Source organism: Trachurus trachurus (assembly GCF_905171665.1).
Source record: "Trachurus trachurus genome assembly, chromosome: 17".
NCBI lineage: Eukaryota > Metazoa > Chordata > Actinopteri > Carangiformes > Carangidae > Trachurus > Trachurus trachurus.
In genome coordinates this window covers 22777048-22794052 of record NC_139900.1, presented here as the reverse complement: position 1 = coordinate 22794052, position 17005 = coordinate 22777048, and the positions used below count along the sequence as shown (strand labels likewise).

The 17005-nt window shown below is 40.7% G+C and overlaps 1 protein-coding gene across 1 annotated transcript; it reads left to right on the top strand.

The window, feature by feature from the left end:
* Window positions 1-1575: 1575 nt before the first annotated feature.
* hfm1 (helicase for meiosis 1) lies at window positions 1576-16258 on the top strand (the record flags this gene model as incomplete). Its single annotated transcript, XM_083991323.1, has 39 exons — window positions 1576-1646; window positions 1737-1852; window positions 2065-2380; window positions 3008-3348; window positions 3787-3828; window positions 3960-4030; window positions 4163-4295; window positions 4779-4930; window positions 5048-5125; window positions 5517-5672; window positions 5763-5963; window positions 6039-6127; window positions 6270-6313; window positions 6491-6592; window positions 7127-7272; window positions 7714-7808; window positions 7904-8037; window positions 8133-8180; window positions 8267-8347; window positions 8523-8614; window positions 8763-8869; window positions 8952-8999; window positions 9141-9238; window positions 9328-9462; window positions 9673-9758; window positions 10628-10711; window positions 10870-11027; window positions 11168-11271; window positions 11504-11710; window positions 11811-11870; window positions 12008-12132; window positions 12759-12841; window positions 12975-13090; window positions 13188-13262; window positions 14073-14354; window positions 14475-14556; window positions 14713-14812; window positions 15916-16061; window positions 16204-16258. The coding sequence occupies 39 exons, from the start codon at window positions 1576-1578 to the stop codon at window positions 16256-16258; spliced, it is 4659 nt and encodes a 1552-aa protein (XP_083847449.1).
* Window positions 16259-17005: the final 747 nt, after the last annotated feature.

The following is a 17005-nucleotide window of genomic DNA, read 5'->3' as shown; positions in this document are numbered from 1 at the left end:
GTAAAATTTCGTCACGTAATGTTACGACTCGACGCCATGGTCCCCCGAACGGTTTGAAATGGTACGTTCCAGATAGGAGGCATAAAAAACCTGAGTTAATGACCATCTCTTTTGGGTAGTAGATTTTTTTTTAGGTTGATGGCGGATAATCACCGTTTTAATTGATAAAATGTATTAAAACTTACCTTGCCATATGATTTGTTTGTTTTGTTTTTTTAAAACATTATTGTTTTGATATTTAAACTTGTCACTGACGCAGAGACAAGAATTGTGTGTCAGCACAGGAGAGATGTTACCACTATCCCCCCATGGATGTGTTCTCAGAGGTCTTTGTTGCTCCTAACCGGTGATTAGCCGGTTCAGCTATTCAGTCTCCGTCTGTTTTAAGGACAAAATATAGTGTAAGAGCATAATACTTACGGTAACAAACTAAAAGATGAATTCCACGGTAAACAAACGATATAGCAGTCCTTCTTAAAATAAATAAATAATGATGATATTTAGCTGCAGCTCCTAATTTTAATAAATAATTAAATCTAGCTGCAGCGCTGTCAGTGTGTGTTAAAGTGTGCTAATAAAGTTGTAATTAATGGGTGATTGAGTCCGAGCCAACATGGCTAACGTTAGTCTCAGGGTTGGTGGGGTCAAGGGTTAAATTCTTACCTCAGCAAACAGTCTTAATATCTGTGGAGTAATATTACTCTTTCTTTTAGGTGAGTATAAAGGGAAAAATCATAATAAATAACTACGAAAATGGGGAATTTCCCGCTTTGCGTATGGAGCTAATGCTAACTGAAAACGGTTGGTTTTTGAATGTTAGCAGCTTAGCTCGCTGTTTTTTTTGTCAACCGACGCCATGGATGTATTATATTAACGACCGACGCAGCTAAAGCTACCAAGCACAGCTAACTCCATTGTTTCAGAAAAACAGTCACTTATTAAGTGTTTTACTTGGAGGCCCTACTTTGTTTCAACATAATGCAGAATACACTTTTCACAACACTTTGTTAAGTGGAGTATTGAAAAAATAGTCCTTAATTCTGTCATGTGTGAATTAACGTTACACACTAAAGCAAAATCAGCAGAGTATTTGCTAATCGACATGTATCTATATAAAAACTATACATTTCCATTTTTTGTGTGTCCAAAATTGTAATGAATTTTACTTTAATCCTTTAACTATTTGGGGTCCATACACCTTTTAGTTGACTGAGATGTATCCAGCTACATCATCAGGAGGTTTGCTTTTGATATCAGGAGGAAATATCATGGTAATTATCAAGGATGATAAGCTATCTATTTTAGCTTAGCCTTGTTGCCCTGGACGAAAAACATATCCTCATAGTGAAGCCTCTGTGCTGCAGGAGTTGTTCTTCATTAATATAGCCACCAAATTAATTTCAGCCCCATGGACATGCAGCACATACATACCTTTAAAATATGTATTTGGAGATGAGTGTTTGCATCCATGTGGAAACTCTGGTTGTTGTTGTTTTTTAACAGTGGTGTACCCAACCAAGATCCACCAGCCAGCTTTGCATTCAAAAGTGTGCACCACCACATGATCTGATAACAATGCAGGACCCCAGTGATTGCACCTTGTCCCTGGACAATTTGTTTTTTGAGAAACCCCTTGTCCATAAAGTGTGAGTACAAAATACCCCCACATTGTCCCTCTCTCTTGCTCCTCTCTCAGCAGCTTATCAGTGTTTTTCCCACTGGATTGTGTTTGACAGAAAGCCACTGCACCAGGAGGCCAGTCCTTGGCAGCTGGAAGTGCCTCCATCTCTTTCTCAGATTCCAGCCACTCAGGATATGCAGAAGGAGGCAGAGACACTCTCTACCCTATACAGTATGTTGTGCCCTGGATTAGGGTGAATTCCTTTTCACTTGACTTGAGTAAACTGCTCAGTATCAGGCCTATTGAAGCCTTACTGAATTTAAATTTGTGACTCACTGACATGAGTCCTGTTGTAGATTTTAAAAAAAAAAATCTTCCTTAGTTATTCTCACATCATTTAACAGTCAAACAGCTTGATTGGACAATTTCCTTAACTCTCACAGGTTTCTCACAGAAATCCAAGAAGTTCCTCCCTCCTTTCAAAGTATCAGCCAGCCTTGACTTCTTTCCAAAATCCAACACTTGTTACAGTCTCAAAAATGACGAGAAAGATGTGGAGGAGACTCGGAGCGGCAGCAACAGTAACAGCATCAGCAGATGTGATGGCCTTTGGGGAGGTGAAGGGTTCAGGGATTACTCTCAGGGTGTCTGTCACAGAGGCAGAGGTGGAGATGAAACCCCGCAGGACTCTGGTCATGTGGCTAACAGCAGGAGGTGTTTGTCTCTTGACTGCGGCAAAACCCCACCTCTACGGAGAAGGCAAGCATCATGATGACATTTACATAATTGTAAATTAAATAGTGTCTGCGCATTGTTTTCAGAGTGTCTCCCTCTTTTGAAAAATGAGAAGCAATCCACACTTGGGGGAAGAAACAGTTTACTGATTTCAAAGCGTATAATTCCCTAAGACTGATATGTGGCCCCAAGTACAAAATGGTAAAAAAAATAAATAAATAAATAAGGCCATAAAAATCAGGTCAACAAGGATTTTCTTTCCTTGGAGGTGGATGCAGAACATGATTTAAAAATGCTCAAATTAGCAGGATTTATGTTACTCGCTAAAGCCTTGTCTCCAGTTTTTCCCTGTCCAAAAATGTAATGTAGTGCTGATTCACTCTTTAATCCCTGAAATTGTTTGAATCCATGATATGCCTAGTTAAAACAGGACTACAGTGAGTCATGAAGAGGCCTGACTTTCACATCAGTGGACAGTTCATAAGAACAACATGAAAATATGCAAAACTGTGCCCCATGTTAGCCGTGTTGCCAGAGGCCAGAATGCTTTGCTATCCTCAAAAAAGCCTCCAACCTTTCAACAGCAACAATAGTTTTTCCTGTTTCATTCTACCTTCCCCCTCTGTCGTTTCTTTATTCTCTCTATAACAGCTTGTTCAAGGTTCAGGTGTTGAACAGTGGAGGTGACTCGTCAAACACAGATGACCTCAGTAGCGGTGGCGGCGGCGGCAGCCAGACAGCATCCAGACCTCAAACTTTTCTCAGTCAGGTTACTATGGCGACAGTACCTCCTCCTCTTCAGCCGCCACGGACGACAGTTAGCCAGGCAGCTCCTCCTTTCCCCCCGGAGCCCCCCTTTTCACCCCCTCCTCTGGGCTCATCTGCAGCAAGTGGCCGACCCCCGCAGCAGGCGACACATGCGGAGATGCCGGACAAGGGCACAAAGAGAGCTTTCGTTCCGCCCATGATGCCTCAGCCACTCTGCATACAAGGTGCTGCACTGCATTAATACAGTCACAGACAGCCGCTGTGCTCGCAGCCTATGACTGGTTTACCAAATACCTCTCATAAAGCTGCTGTAAAGTGTTGCAGCTAATGAGTATGCCCACGTCTAGCCAAGGCAGCAGCTGCCATAGTGTGTTAGGGTGTGATGAGGTGAAATGGGGTGAGCTCTCCCCATTGACTGCTCCAGTGTAGTGAAACATGCTGGACACTAGGTGGTAGATAGAAGAACAGTAGAAACAGTCAGTACTAACAGTAGAAGCCATGTAGTCTATAGTCATTTTTGAAGCTTTGTTTTACCAGAAGTCTTCAAAATTCTTTAATGGTATATCTTGATTTAAAAAAAAAAAACATAAATCAGTAATGGGATTAGAGATAGTGTTAGTACGATTTAAATCCTGATTATGTTTGAACTGTGCACATTTCAGGTTCCTCTGGGTCTGCAGTTTTGCGACCTGTCTCTGAAATCCGTATCCTTTGTTGTTGTTGTGTAAGTTAATACAATTCAAATGTGTTAGGTAGGGCTTGAACTGTAATACCAGGCTTGAAATTGAAATTTCACAACTGACGCGGTTTGATTTCCTGAACTGTGCTAACACAGCATCTAAGTTCAGATCCGTCTTCAACGAGTTCCCATTTTTCAACTACGTCCAGTCTACAGCACTAGATGACGTAAGCATTATCTGACGGCCTCTTTCCACAGAATGCTACTGATTATGAATAACATGGTTTTGTTCATTGTCTTGTTACCATTTATGACCTGGAATATCCCCTGGGGTGTGTTTATGTTTGCTTTGGTCACAGGTTCTTTACACAAGTAAGAACTTTGTGGCATGTGCTCCTACTGGATCTGGTAAAACAGTGCTGTTTGAGCTCGCCATTATTCGCCTTCTAATGGAGACGTCAGAGCCCTGGACAAACGTCAAAGTTGTATATAGTAAGCAGACAGTATTATTCTGTATAACGTCTTAAAATACCACTAAAGCCTCAGTTTGAGGACACATGCACAAAATATACAGCCTTGCCATTAAAAAGCTTTTCCTAGTCTCAGGGAAAAATGATTCCTGCTTCGGAAACTTTGAAAACAATACTTAAAAAAAAATTAATTAAACTTGTTTCCCATCATTTATAACAGATTCAAAACACAGATCGGATTTACTTCATTGTTTATATCCTTAGCCAGTGTAAACAAAGCTTGTGCTGTAATGTATTGTCAGCCCTTTTTATCAAAAGCTTTAGGAAGTGAATGAAATTCTATACACTATAAATCTGAATTTAAACAAATCCAGCTACGGGAAACTATAATCACACACTGGGGCTTTGATGTAATATTTTTCTCATGTCTTGCTTGTGTTTCATTTTCAGTGTTTAAGACTTTCGAGTCAGTTTTGTAAAAAGATTCTTTGTTTGTCCTTGCCAGTGGCCCCTATCAAAGCTTTGTGCAGTCAGTGCTTTGAGAACTGGAGGAAGAAGTTTGGTCCTCTGGGGTTGAGCTGTAAGGAGCTCACAGGCGACACAGAGATTGATGACTTCTTTGAGATTCAGGACTCCCACATCATCCTGACCACACCAGTGTGTGACACTATACTGGACTGTAACCAAACAAATGCAACACAATTTGAAGGAGTGGGAAAAAAAATCCAATCGAACATTTTACCTCAGATCATTAAGTTGTATTTATTCTTTCAGGAAAAATGGGATGTCATGACAAGAAAATGGAAGGATAACTGTCTGTTGCAGCTAGTCAGGCTTTTCCTTATCGACGAGGTCAGTGTGTTTGTCAGCTATTTAGCTCACAGGCCCATTTTTCTGTGTTTGTAATTTCTCAGAGTCAGCCTGCGTTATGATGGATTTCTCACTGTGCACTCATGTCCTCACAGAAGATATACTGTTCACACTGCTTGATTATTCCACATTGCATCCACCTCATTAGCCTCAGCCCCGCAGCACTATATTTTACTTGAGGTTAGCCATTAAAAAGTCACAGCACATCATGTTCTGGGCCTGTGTAATACACATAGTTCATCTAGAAATGCACTCTCTTCAGTTAACAATAGAAAACAGCAACAAAAGACGGGTTAACTTTATCTGACGCTCGCCATCCCAACATACCTGTCAGACCTCTGAGATGAAGTTAACTGTGAGATGAAACATTCAGGTGCATGTGGTGAAAGATGCAACCCGTGGTGCCACCTTGGAAGTGGTGGTGAGCAGGATGAAGGCCGTACACGCCTACAGGACAGCACAGAGTCCAGAGGAAGGCCTCTCCATGAGGTTTGTGGCTGTGTCAGCCACTATACCCAACATCACTGATGTAAGTGGCTAACAGAGACAGTCATCCTCCACTTCCTCCTGTCGGTGCACTGTACCTCTAGCATGAATCAAGAACCTGTATCCGTTTTAGATTGCAGACTGGCTGTCTAATGAGAGCGGTCCAGCCGCATATGTGGAACTGGATGAGAGCCATCGTCCGGTGAAGCTGAGAAAGGTGGTGCTGGGATTCCCCTGCAACCAAAACCAAACTGAATTTAAGTTTGACCTCTCACTCAACTACAAGATGTCCAACATCATACAGACGTACTCTGACCAGAAGCCTGCTCTAGTGGTGAGTCATCCCTTTGCGTGTGCTTTTTAATTAAAAGAACTTAATTGTCAAATGATTATGTCTTTCTTTGTGTAGTTCTGCTCTACCAGGAAAGGAGTCCAGCAGTCAGCCGCAGTTCTGGCCAAGGATGCACGATTCATCCTGAGCATTGAGCACAAACAAAGGTATGTTTCTTCTTTGTCCATATCGTCATACATGTGTTATAATTCATCAAATCATCTAGGCATTGTTCTTCTTCTCTTCTTAGTTGTTTCTACTGAGTGCTTGACCTTACTGACTTTTTTGTTACCATTCAATCCTGTCTAGGTTGATGAAATATGCAAACTCTATTTTGGATACTAAACTGAGAGGTGAGTCTTCTGGGCAGTCTCCAAACCCCCTTTGAAGGCTGAATGTTAAGATCCCACAAGAAACAAACTTTGAAACCCATTCCAGTCCAGACTCACTAACAAACCACATGTTCATTTGAGTGTAACTTTAACTAACAAGTGTGTAACATCAGCTTGTGTTGTGTGTTTGTGATGCAGATCTGGTGATTCTCGGAGTTGGTTACCACCATGCAGGAGTTGACGTGTCAGATAGGAAGCTAATAGAGCAAGCCTTCACTGTGGGAGACCTGCCTGTCCTCTGTGAGACTTTAACACTAATTTATCCTGTGTTGCAGTTGGATGTGAGACTATATATATGTGTGCAACATAATCCTGTTTCTAGTATCTTTGCAATGGCACAGACACAAACAGGAAAGACAAGTGTCACTGGTTGTACCTGATTCTTTGCTGAGTCCTTAGGCATATTGTGTTTGGCTCTGCCCACACCTAAAACATTTTATATTCAAAAAATTGAAACTGGTATGAAATTAAAATTACTTTTAAACTATAGTATTAGCATAAGTGACTGTGAAATGTTTCATTTTTTTCTGAAGTGACTGCTGCGTCATGAGACAGCAATGATCATTAAAAATGGCATTGCTATATCATCAATGAGGATGATATTGCTCTAAGACTAATGCTGTTATTTATTGGTGCATTTCATCAAAAGTACAACCAGATTCACACACGTCTATAAAACAATTGGATCCTTTTACCTATTGCTGCTATGATTTAAAAGATTCAGATTTAAGTTTTTACTGAGATTCGTATGTGGATTTATTTCTTATATCTTAGTTACCACCAGGACTCTGGCCATGGGTGTGAATTTGCCAGCTCATCTGGTGGTGATCAAGTCCACCATGCAGTATGTCGCAGGCTCCTGTGAAGAGTACAGTGAGGCTGACCTGCTGCAGATGATAGGCCGAGCTGGAAGACCACAGGTAACAGGTCCAGACCCACAACTGAACATATTATCTCTATGAAACCATTATTAAAGCAGAAGTAAGCGATCCGGTCATTTTGGCTAACTTCCTGTCAGCGGATGAAGTTAGCAGTCCCTGCCCTCGTCCCTACGTCACCACATGCACGTGCATCCCTTGGCTGCACACACAGAGAGGACCGCCCCTTTATGCCGTTCTCTCTCCTCATTGGATAAAGGTTGTAGGATACAAGGAAAGTTTTCTCCTCGGCTTACAGCAGAGCAGATTGACTGACAGACCCGTGTTTCGGACCAAACACTCTATATAAGTGATTGCTGTCGGAAGATATAACTATTTAAGACTTATATTAACACAAACATTCCGCTTATTTCTGCTTTAATGGCTAACACTGTGTTAAGGCTTTAAAGCTACTCACTACAATGGACTTTTTTCCTTTTCTAGTTTGATACGTCCGCAACTGCAGTGATCATGACTAAGTTTCAAACCAGAAACAAGTACATGCAACTCATGAATGGGATGGAAATAATTGAGAGCAGGTATTATGGGTGGTGTCAGTGTCACTATGAGACCGCACATAGATCAGAGAGATCACAGCAGAACAGGAGGTAACAGTACGCCTTTGTTTCCTCAGCTTACACAATCACCTGGTGGAACACCTGAATGCAGAGATTGTCCTCCAAACTATCAGCGATGTCAACATGGCTCTGGACTGGATCCGCTCCACCTTCCTCTACATCAGAGCCCTGAAGAACCCCACACACTATGGTCAGAGCACAAAGCACAAAATACACATAAAACACCAGAATTAATGTCAGTTTGTTTTTTTCTCTTGGTAAAATCAGCCTCAACTCCCATTTTAGGATTCTCTGCCAATTTAGACAGATATGGAATCGAAGCAAAATTGCAAGGTGGGCCATAATTAAAGTCTTTGACGTCAATAAACTACTCCACTTTTGTTGTTTCTGGTGACTGTTGTTTCTCATTTTTGCTGTAGAGCTGTGTCTGAAGAACCTCAACTCTCTCTCCTCCATTGGTCTGATTGACATGGACGAAGATATCAACATCAAACCGACAGGTAGAGGGAACCTTTGTCTGAGGTTAAATGTTTCACGTGTTCCTCTTTAGTTTATTTTCTGACTGAAAATAAGTGATGTGGGTCACCTTGACATCTCTGACTTGCTCTTCTTCTTCAACTGACCCTCATATTCTGGAAATAAAACTGTTAAATAATTTATTTTTTTTCTTCACAGCGGCTGGCAGGTTGATGGCTCGGTACTGTGTTGCCTTTGATACAATGAAACAGTTCTGTGAAGTGGCTGGCACTGAGACTCTGTCTGACCTGGTAGGTTTCCTGACAAATGTATTTGATTCAAACAAAATTACAGCAACTTTTCCTAGTGTGAAACTGGGTTCCTGCCAAAAGAAAATATTGAAGTGCATTGCATGCTGTGTGTAGAGTGGCATCGGAAAAACTTAGCTTGTATGTACAGATAGATCTGGTGTCGAAGAGCAAAGAGTTCAAGGACATTCAGCTGAGAATTAATGAGAAGAGGCCCTTGAACACTTTGAACAGGGACAAGAACAGGATCACCATCAGGTCAGAGATGTGTGTAGAGCATCACAACTTCTGTTAGCAGCTGACAGAAGTCAAAATAAATGAGAATTTATGTATGTTGCAGGTTTCCTCGTGAGGGAAAGATCAAAACCAGTGAGATGAAAGTGAACTGGTAGGTTTGTGTATTCTGTGTTTTCCCTGTGGACAAGTAGCATTGAATGAAAAAGGAACTCTGGTTTATGACTTTTAATGAACAAATGGATTTTCCTTTGACTGCCCACTGTATGTTACATGTTCATTGTCTTACTTTAAGCTTGATTCAGGCTCAACTTGGTTCCATCTCAATTCAAGAGTTTGGACTTGTACAGGAGACAGTAAAGATCTTCAGGAACGCGATGCGCATCAGCAAATGTATGTTGTATAAATCATGGGCAGAGAATCAACATAGTGTTCTCTGACTATATGTTTTTAAATTTGGGTTATATTTTGATCTCCATCAGGTCTAGCCGAGTTTCTGAGTCTTCGATCCAAGATGAGTTTCTCCTCTCTGCTCAATGCCCTGATCCTGGCTAAGTGCTTCAGGTCAAAGCTTTGGGAGAACTCATCCTATGTTTCCAAACAGCTGGAGAAGATCGGTGGGTATGCATAGCATAGTGCAGCACTTTATCTAAGCACTCTAAATGCAGTGATAAAATATCGCCTTAGTCATTCTTGGACACACACTGGTATGTTGCAGACAAAAATATTTATGCACATTTGCAACAAGAGGAATTAATTAATTACCCAAACATTCATTTTATTAAATGCAATATCTAAATATTTAAAAATGACATGATGTGTTTCAGGTCAGACTCTGTCAACAGCCATGGTGAACGCTGGACTCACCTCTTTCAGCAAAATAGAGCAAATCAATCCCAGAGAGCTGGAGCTGGTCAGTCTGTGTAACATTTATAAGGAAAAGACTTTGTAATAATCCAAAGCATTTGGTGTAACAGTTATTTGGACTTAAAGGGATAGTTCACCCAAAATTCAAATTTCACTCATTATCTACTCACCCTCATGTCGACTAAGGGCTGGGAGAAGTTTCAGAGTCCTCCGTGCCTTCTCTGAGTTACGGGGGGGTCCGCGCAGCAGTATTTGTCCATATGACGGTTGCGAACGGGGCTCACTTTTCTTCGTCCAAAAAGACACACCATAAAACATCCAAATACCTCCATAATGCTCGTCTGTAATGTCCCTCTTGTATTGAAGCCCCAACATTGTTCCGAACATTTTTTAATAAGTATATGTTTTAAGCTTGTTTGTGGCGGAAGCTCCCAGCACTGCTCTTCCTGGTCCGTCCAAATCACCTCGCGATTTGCATTGACACCCAGTTCACGGCTCCGCAAATCGCGTGAGATTCCAGCAGAGCAACCCTGGGAGCTTCCGCTACAAACAAGCTTAAAACATATACTTATTTAATTTTTTTCGGAACAATTTCTCATGTTGGGGCTTCAATACAAGAGGGACATTACAGACGAGCTGTGTGGAGGTATTTGGATGTTTTTTGGAGTGTCTTTTTGGATGAAGAAAAGTGAGCTCCGTTCGCAACCGTCATATGGACATGCAGTGCCGCGCCGACCCCCCCTGTAACTCCGAGAAGGCACGGAGGACTCTGAAACTTCTCCCAGCCCTTAGTCGACATGAGGGTGAGTAGATAATGAGTGAAATTTGAATTTTGGGTGAACTATCCCTTTAACCTTTGGGCTATTGTTGTTGTATTTCAATGTGCTTTGGTATAATTAAATTTCTCTCATTCAGATTCTCAACAGACATCCACCATTTGGCAACCAAATCAGAGAGTCTGTTATACACCTCCCAAAGTATGAAGTTACTTTGGAGCAGGTAAAAAGGCACAGCAGAATATTACTATCAAGAACAATTATATTATCTCTTACAATAGAGTTTTTCAAATTTAGTTGGTCATACTTTTAAGATATTGTGTGCAAGTATTCACTGAACAGTATTGTTATTCTTGTATTAATTTTTGGAGTATTGTGCAGCTTTCCAGGTACAGCTGTGCCACAGCAGAGATTGTGGTGAGAGTGAACGTAAAAAACCAAGAACAGCTGCTGTCCAGGAGAACAGCTCCAGACCACCACTATGTCTCTCTGATCATTGGAGACTCTGACAACAATGTGGTCTTCCTACAGAAACTCACGTACGAAAAAAAAGACACGTGTCCCATGCTTCCAACAAACTTTCCTGTTTTTCACTTCTTCTGTCTTTCATTATAAATCTCAAAATTGTCCAGTGATTTTCCAGTAAGTTGAGCTGGAGTCCTCCTCCTTTGTTTTCCAGGGACTTGGTGCTGTTGAAGAGCGGTAGCTGGTCAAAGAAAATCGAGGTGGCGAAGGCCTCAGCGGGAGAGGAGATCAGTGTCAATCTCATCAGCTCAGAATATGGTAAGGCAGTAAACCATGGAAATATTATAAAATGGGGTTCATTACAGTAAGTTCAACTGCAATCCTGTAATTCAACTGACTGACAGTTTTCACTTTATTTTAAAGCAATACTTTTGTTTATCACCGAGACACAAGTCAAAGTCTGTTAGGCTAAATGAGACAATATACAACTGTCATGCAGGCAGCTAAGGTACATTTAGTCCTGTCCTCTGTCTCTTATCCTCTCTTGTAGTGGGCTTTGACATCCAGCAGAAGTTTAATGTGTACTACTCTGGAGCCAGGCGGTTCGCTACCTGTGATAATCCCAACAACGCACCGTACAATGTTGCCACACAACGACAGCAGCTTCCTGCACTGAAACCACAGACTACAGATCAGGCCACACCTCAGAGGGGAAACGCTGCATGTGCTACAGACCAAGGCACTGCACTGTTGCTTTGTCATGTTGAAATATGAAATGATTCATAACACTTATCTAATATCTCTATAAAAGAAGATTGATATTTGACATGTCTGCACAACTTTGCAATCAAATTTAGGCAACAAAAGACAATGCAACCACTTTTGCAAGAATAAGGAACTCTGTGGTCACGACTGCTGTGAGTACAGTTGTACATCTTTCACTTTGATTGAGCCATTTTGTTCCTTTATGCATCCAGCTGTGCATTATTTTATACAGGTCTTTCTCCTCCAGTCTGTCAATCAAAGTGCATATGTGTCTCCCTACCTCCAAAAGGTAAAGTAGGTGTAACTGTGGCACGGAAGAGATCAGCGAATCAAGAAATCGGTTTTTCGTACTATTTGGAAGACCTGAGGAGCAGGTGTGACACGCTGGCACAGACTCCTGTCAAACGACTCAAGGTGAGGAAGACAAGATCTAACCAATCCTGCGTCACATAGTTTTAACATTTTAGCCATCATACAGAAAAGTTGTGTGTGGTTTTATTGTGACTGTTGCAATACATAATCCTCAGGTAGTGTTATATTCATTAGTCTCATCTGGTTGCTCACAGAAGAGAAAACAAAGTGCACTTACTCAAGATGTTTTTCTCAAGAAAATACTTCACGTTGAATCTGCAGAAAGAACTAATGAGTCACTGCCATGTCAACGCTGCTTAAGATGAGATGAAAAGAAATGTCAGTGATACAAGAAGGCAAAAGAAAAATGAGAACTATAGCAGGCAAAGAAAGCAGCAAGTAAAGATGATAGAATTAGCACAAAATATGTAATATATAACAGCATTTCATCTAAATCTACAAGTATAGTAATGTATAGTATTTGTGTATGAGTATACTACTGTATTAGAATGAATGTGTCAGTTCATAGATATGCAATGTGCAGTTATACATGTCTGTTTATACTACTCTTCCATATGAGAATGGCAAACATGATCTTTGTGACTATGACATTAAAAGAGAGAAACAAAGAACAAAGAATATATTTTGTCACTGAGATGATTAAGTGTGTGTGTTTATCATATCCTCAGATGAAAATGAGCGAGGAGCCGGTGTCTGTCAACATCCAGGAATTTGCCTACAAACCCAAGCAGAAACTTCCCACTGCTTCCTGGTATTCACAGTTAACACTGACATTTTAGACTTAAATGACCTGTGAATTAGAATAAAATGTGCGAAACTAAGCTTGGTTGCAATTAAATCTGATGGCCCGGTGGCTGACTGTGTTCATTTTCTGGCATCTGAAGGTATGGGATGAATCACTTTGAAGCTTCAGGGCGGCTTCACACTGACACTGTGGATCTGACAGGAGAAGACTGTGCTCAGCTCACAGACGTGGTTGATCTGGACGACTTTGACAGTGGTAAGCAAGTCGTATAAAGAAGATGACTGAACTCACACACATTTCCATTCATGTCTGTCACTGTATTTCTCTGTCTGTCTCTCTGCATCCTTATCAGATTATAACGACTATGATGGGGACATGCACGGGATGATGGAAGAGTCCGCTGCTACATCTCGTCCTCACCATCAAAGTATTGTCAAACAATTTTATCATTGTACTCATTAGTAGACACTAGACCAGTTATAGCTAATTAACTACAAATCTCGCATACCTCACACTGCCAGTTCATTTTCAGTGCATGCCTTGAAGTACCATTGTTATCACTTCATTTCAGTATTATCTACTGGTAAATATTAGACTGTGCGTTTCCAGCTCAGTGCATTCATAAGCTGTGTTAATTAGAGGAACAAATCAAGAATAAGCAACAAGAAAACACAGAGGTTGAGAAAAGGAAATGTGCTTAATGAAACCAGCTGTTCTTTGACCTCAGACTTCTTGTCCAAGTCTTAGTATGTCTCATATTGCACTGACAAGACACGAAATCAATGGCTGTCTGGAAAGGTGGGATAGTCTGTCTGACTGACGGTACTCGTGTGTCACCTGGAATATGAACAGTTGTAGGATGCTTTCAGCTTTTATTACTTTTACTGTCACAATAGCTACTACTAGCAATCCTGCTTCCACACACTGTGGACCGCACACTGCAGCATGCCAATCAATACACAATACACAGAGACAGAGGATTGCAAACTGTAGACATTATGTTTTCCACTAAAACATATCTAAGATTCACAGCATGTGTTTGAACGCAGACAATTATTGACTGAATATTGTACATCAATCATATTGCCAAATGAATTATATCACTGTAGTAAGTAGTGAATGGTGCAAAAACTAATGTGTAATCCTTTTTCAGACTGAATCCAAGAAAACCCATATAATAACACAGTAACATTAAATGGTGTTGTCATTATTTATTTTTTAATGTATCTGTATTCAGGTTCCTGTGTGAGGATGAACCCAGGAGTGAGTGGTTGGAGTAGGAGCTCTGAGCAGCATCTGAACCAGATCAATACATCCAACCCAGTTTACTTAAAGAGGTGCACTGCTGTAACGACCAAGGAGACCGCTCTATCCTCACAAATACCAGCAGTCACCTTCGACCTTGGAGATGAATGGGACACCTGGGGTGACTTTGATGATGAGAACTTAGTGGATGCCAGCGAAATAGGCACAATCGACGCATGCACAGCTAATGCTGGACGTCAAACCCAGCAGCCTGGTGAGTACAATATGCCGAGTCTGAGTTTCAGTTTACTCAAGAGAAAGATGTGGAGGATCAGTTTTCCCTATTCCACTATTGCTATGTTTGTAATAACAGTGCATTGTATTGTGTCTGTAGGGTTTGCTGCCACATCAGCACCTCTATTCCTCAGTCAGTCACAAGTCAAACCCTCAAGTCAAACCACTGCCAGGACACTGAGGTCAGGGCAGAAAGTGATGCTCATGTTTCCTCCAGCTGTCTGTTTCAAACACTAGTAATCATGTTGTGTAAATAGTAAAAGATCTCCTCAGAGCTGTTTACTGAGGGTTCATGTTGGTATACACAGTAAAAACATCTCTTATATTTGTCTGTGCAGGTCAGTTTTACCATATGTAAGTCCTGAAACCAGAAAAGCAGGACCCTCACAGGTCACAGTTGGACCACAAAAAAGGCTCACACTTGACTGGAATAAAAAGGTGAGTGTGTATATTTAAGATTTAAGAAACTTTATTGTCATTATACATGCATGTACAATGAAATTAAGGTGCACAGTCAGGATGCGGACTCATAAAAAAGAATAAGAGTTGAATAAAATGAACAGTGTACATCACTCACACATCAGCATCCATTCACTGACTCACCCAACATTCATTCAGTGACCACACCGCAAACATCACACACTCATCAGAACCAAAGTATGCCAGGGCCAAATACCAAAGTACAATAAGATGTCTGTTATCAGATGGTTGCCTCACTGTTCAGCGTGGTTATGGCTGTGGGGTGAAAACTGTCCTGCAATCGTGTGGTGCATGTTTTGATGGATCTGTTTCTTCTGCCAGATGGCAAAAGTTCAAAAAGGTGGTGGCGGGCAGGGTGGGAAGGGTCCTCCTCGGTGATGTTGTGTGACTTCTGCAGACGGCGAGAGGTGAAGATGTCATTCAGGGCCGGTAGTTGAGAGTTGGTGATGTTTTGTGCAGTTTTTATAATTCTCTGCAGAGACTGTTTGTCTGCCGCAGAGCAACTCCTGGACCATGTCAGAAAGCCTTAGGTCAGAGTTCTGTCAATGGTGCAGCGGTAATAAGACACAAGCAGGTGCTGTGATAGGTTTATCTTCCTGACTGTTCTCAGGAAGTATAACCGCTGCAATATGTAGAAATCTGTGCACATGCTGCTTTGAGATATGGAAAACGCTGTTGTTTACAAGGTTGTACGACTTGTTCTTGATTCATGTGACAATGAAAGCCTCATACTGTGAGAATCAGTCGAGCTGCCTGGTGGTGTTTCAGTCCAGTCTACTGAACCATGTAAACACCTTAGTCTTTCCTTTGTTTTTAGCTGTAGGGATCCATTTAGCAATATGTACCATCAATGTGGATTATCGCTCTTTTTCTGCTGGGATGTTCTGTCTGCGGAGAGAGTTATTCTGTTAGTTTATTAATAGCTGATGAGGTTACTGACTCTTAGGTCAAGCCCAGTGAAAGGTGCCTGTAAATAGCTTAACCTCTCTAAAATCTTAACTGTGTGCTCAGTGGCAGGGGTACTTGACATGTGACATTTGCCTCTCTCCCTCCTCGTGCAGAAACCGAGCTTCCTCAGTGAAGAGATCACGGTAAAAGCATCTGAGAATTTTCCAAAACAGGCGAGTGTGGCACCAGCGACCAGAAGGTTTGATTTCTTCTCAACAACAAAAGACTCAGTCAACTCCAGCTCATGTGTCAACAGAAGGTAGTTCAAAGTATAAGTAAAGAGCTTTTATTTTGAGTGATTGAAATAATAAATAATGATTAATATTTTTTTTAATAAAGTTTTTTTTTTTTTTACCTGATTAATGGATTCTGTTCCCTCTCTTTTTTTGGTACACCCTTAGCATCAACACCAAAGAGGAGGAAGCTTTCCTGGGGATCTTTGATGGTATATTTTAGAGGTAGTGCTTCTTTAACTCTGATGTGAATGTGTCATTAGCAACGGTTTTGTTGTGTTTGTGTTCATCTTTCTCTAACATGCTATTTTCACATCAGTAGTTTAAACTGTTTTAACGTCATTTTATTATATACAAGTTTGTTTCTAATGTCAATTGTTACTAATTTAATATGTGTATTCATGTATTTAATTATTTATTAATCTAATAAAGAATGTTCAGTGGAAGACATAATATTCTCATCATGTGTTGTCATAGTTTCCAGCCTTCAAGTTACTGTGTATACTTTATACAGTGGCCACATGTCTTATTTAATCATTAGTAAGAGTTATGCACAAAGCTCCTGAGAGCAACTAACTGAGAGACAGAAACAAGTCAAGGGAGGACGGCATGGACTCCAATGCTATGGACAGCATCGTGTTTCTGGATCAATAGTGATGGTTGGAGAAGTGACTGGTCTGTATTAGTGAGTGTGAAGTGTGATCACTGGATTATTTAGAATACACTTTAACATGAATTGATAAGTATGAATAAAAACCGTAAATTACATGAAATAAAAAAATATATCACACTGAATTATACAAACAAGATTAAATTAGTAAATTATATTAGAAAAATAAATTTAAAATTCATTACAAATCAGTTGTACTCGATTAAAGTCTAATTGCATTTTTGTTTGAATTGTTAATTCAGCTAAATGAAACTAATTTAAATGGACTAAGGCAGAGATCTGTCTTCCTGGTGTCTCGCA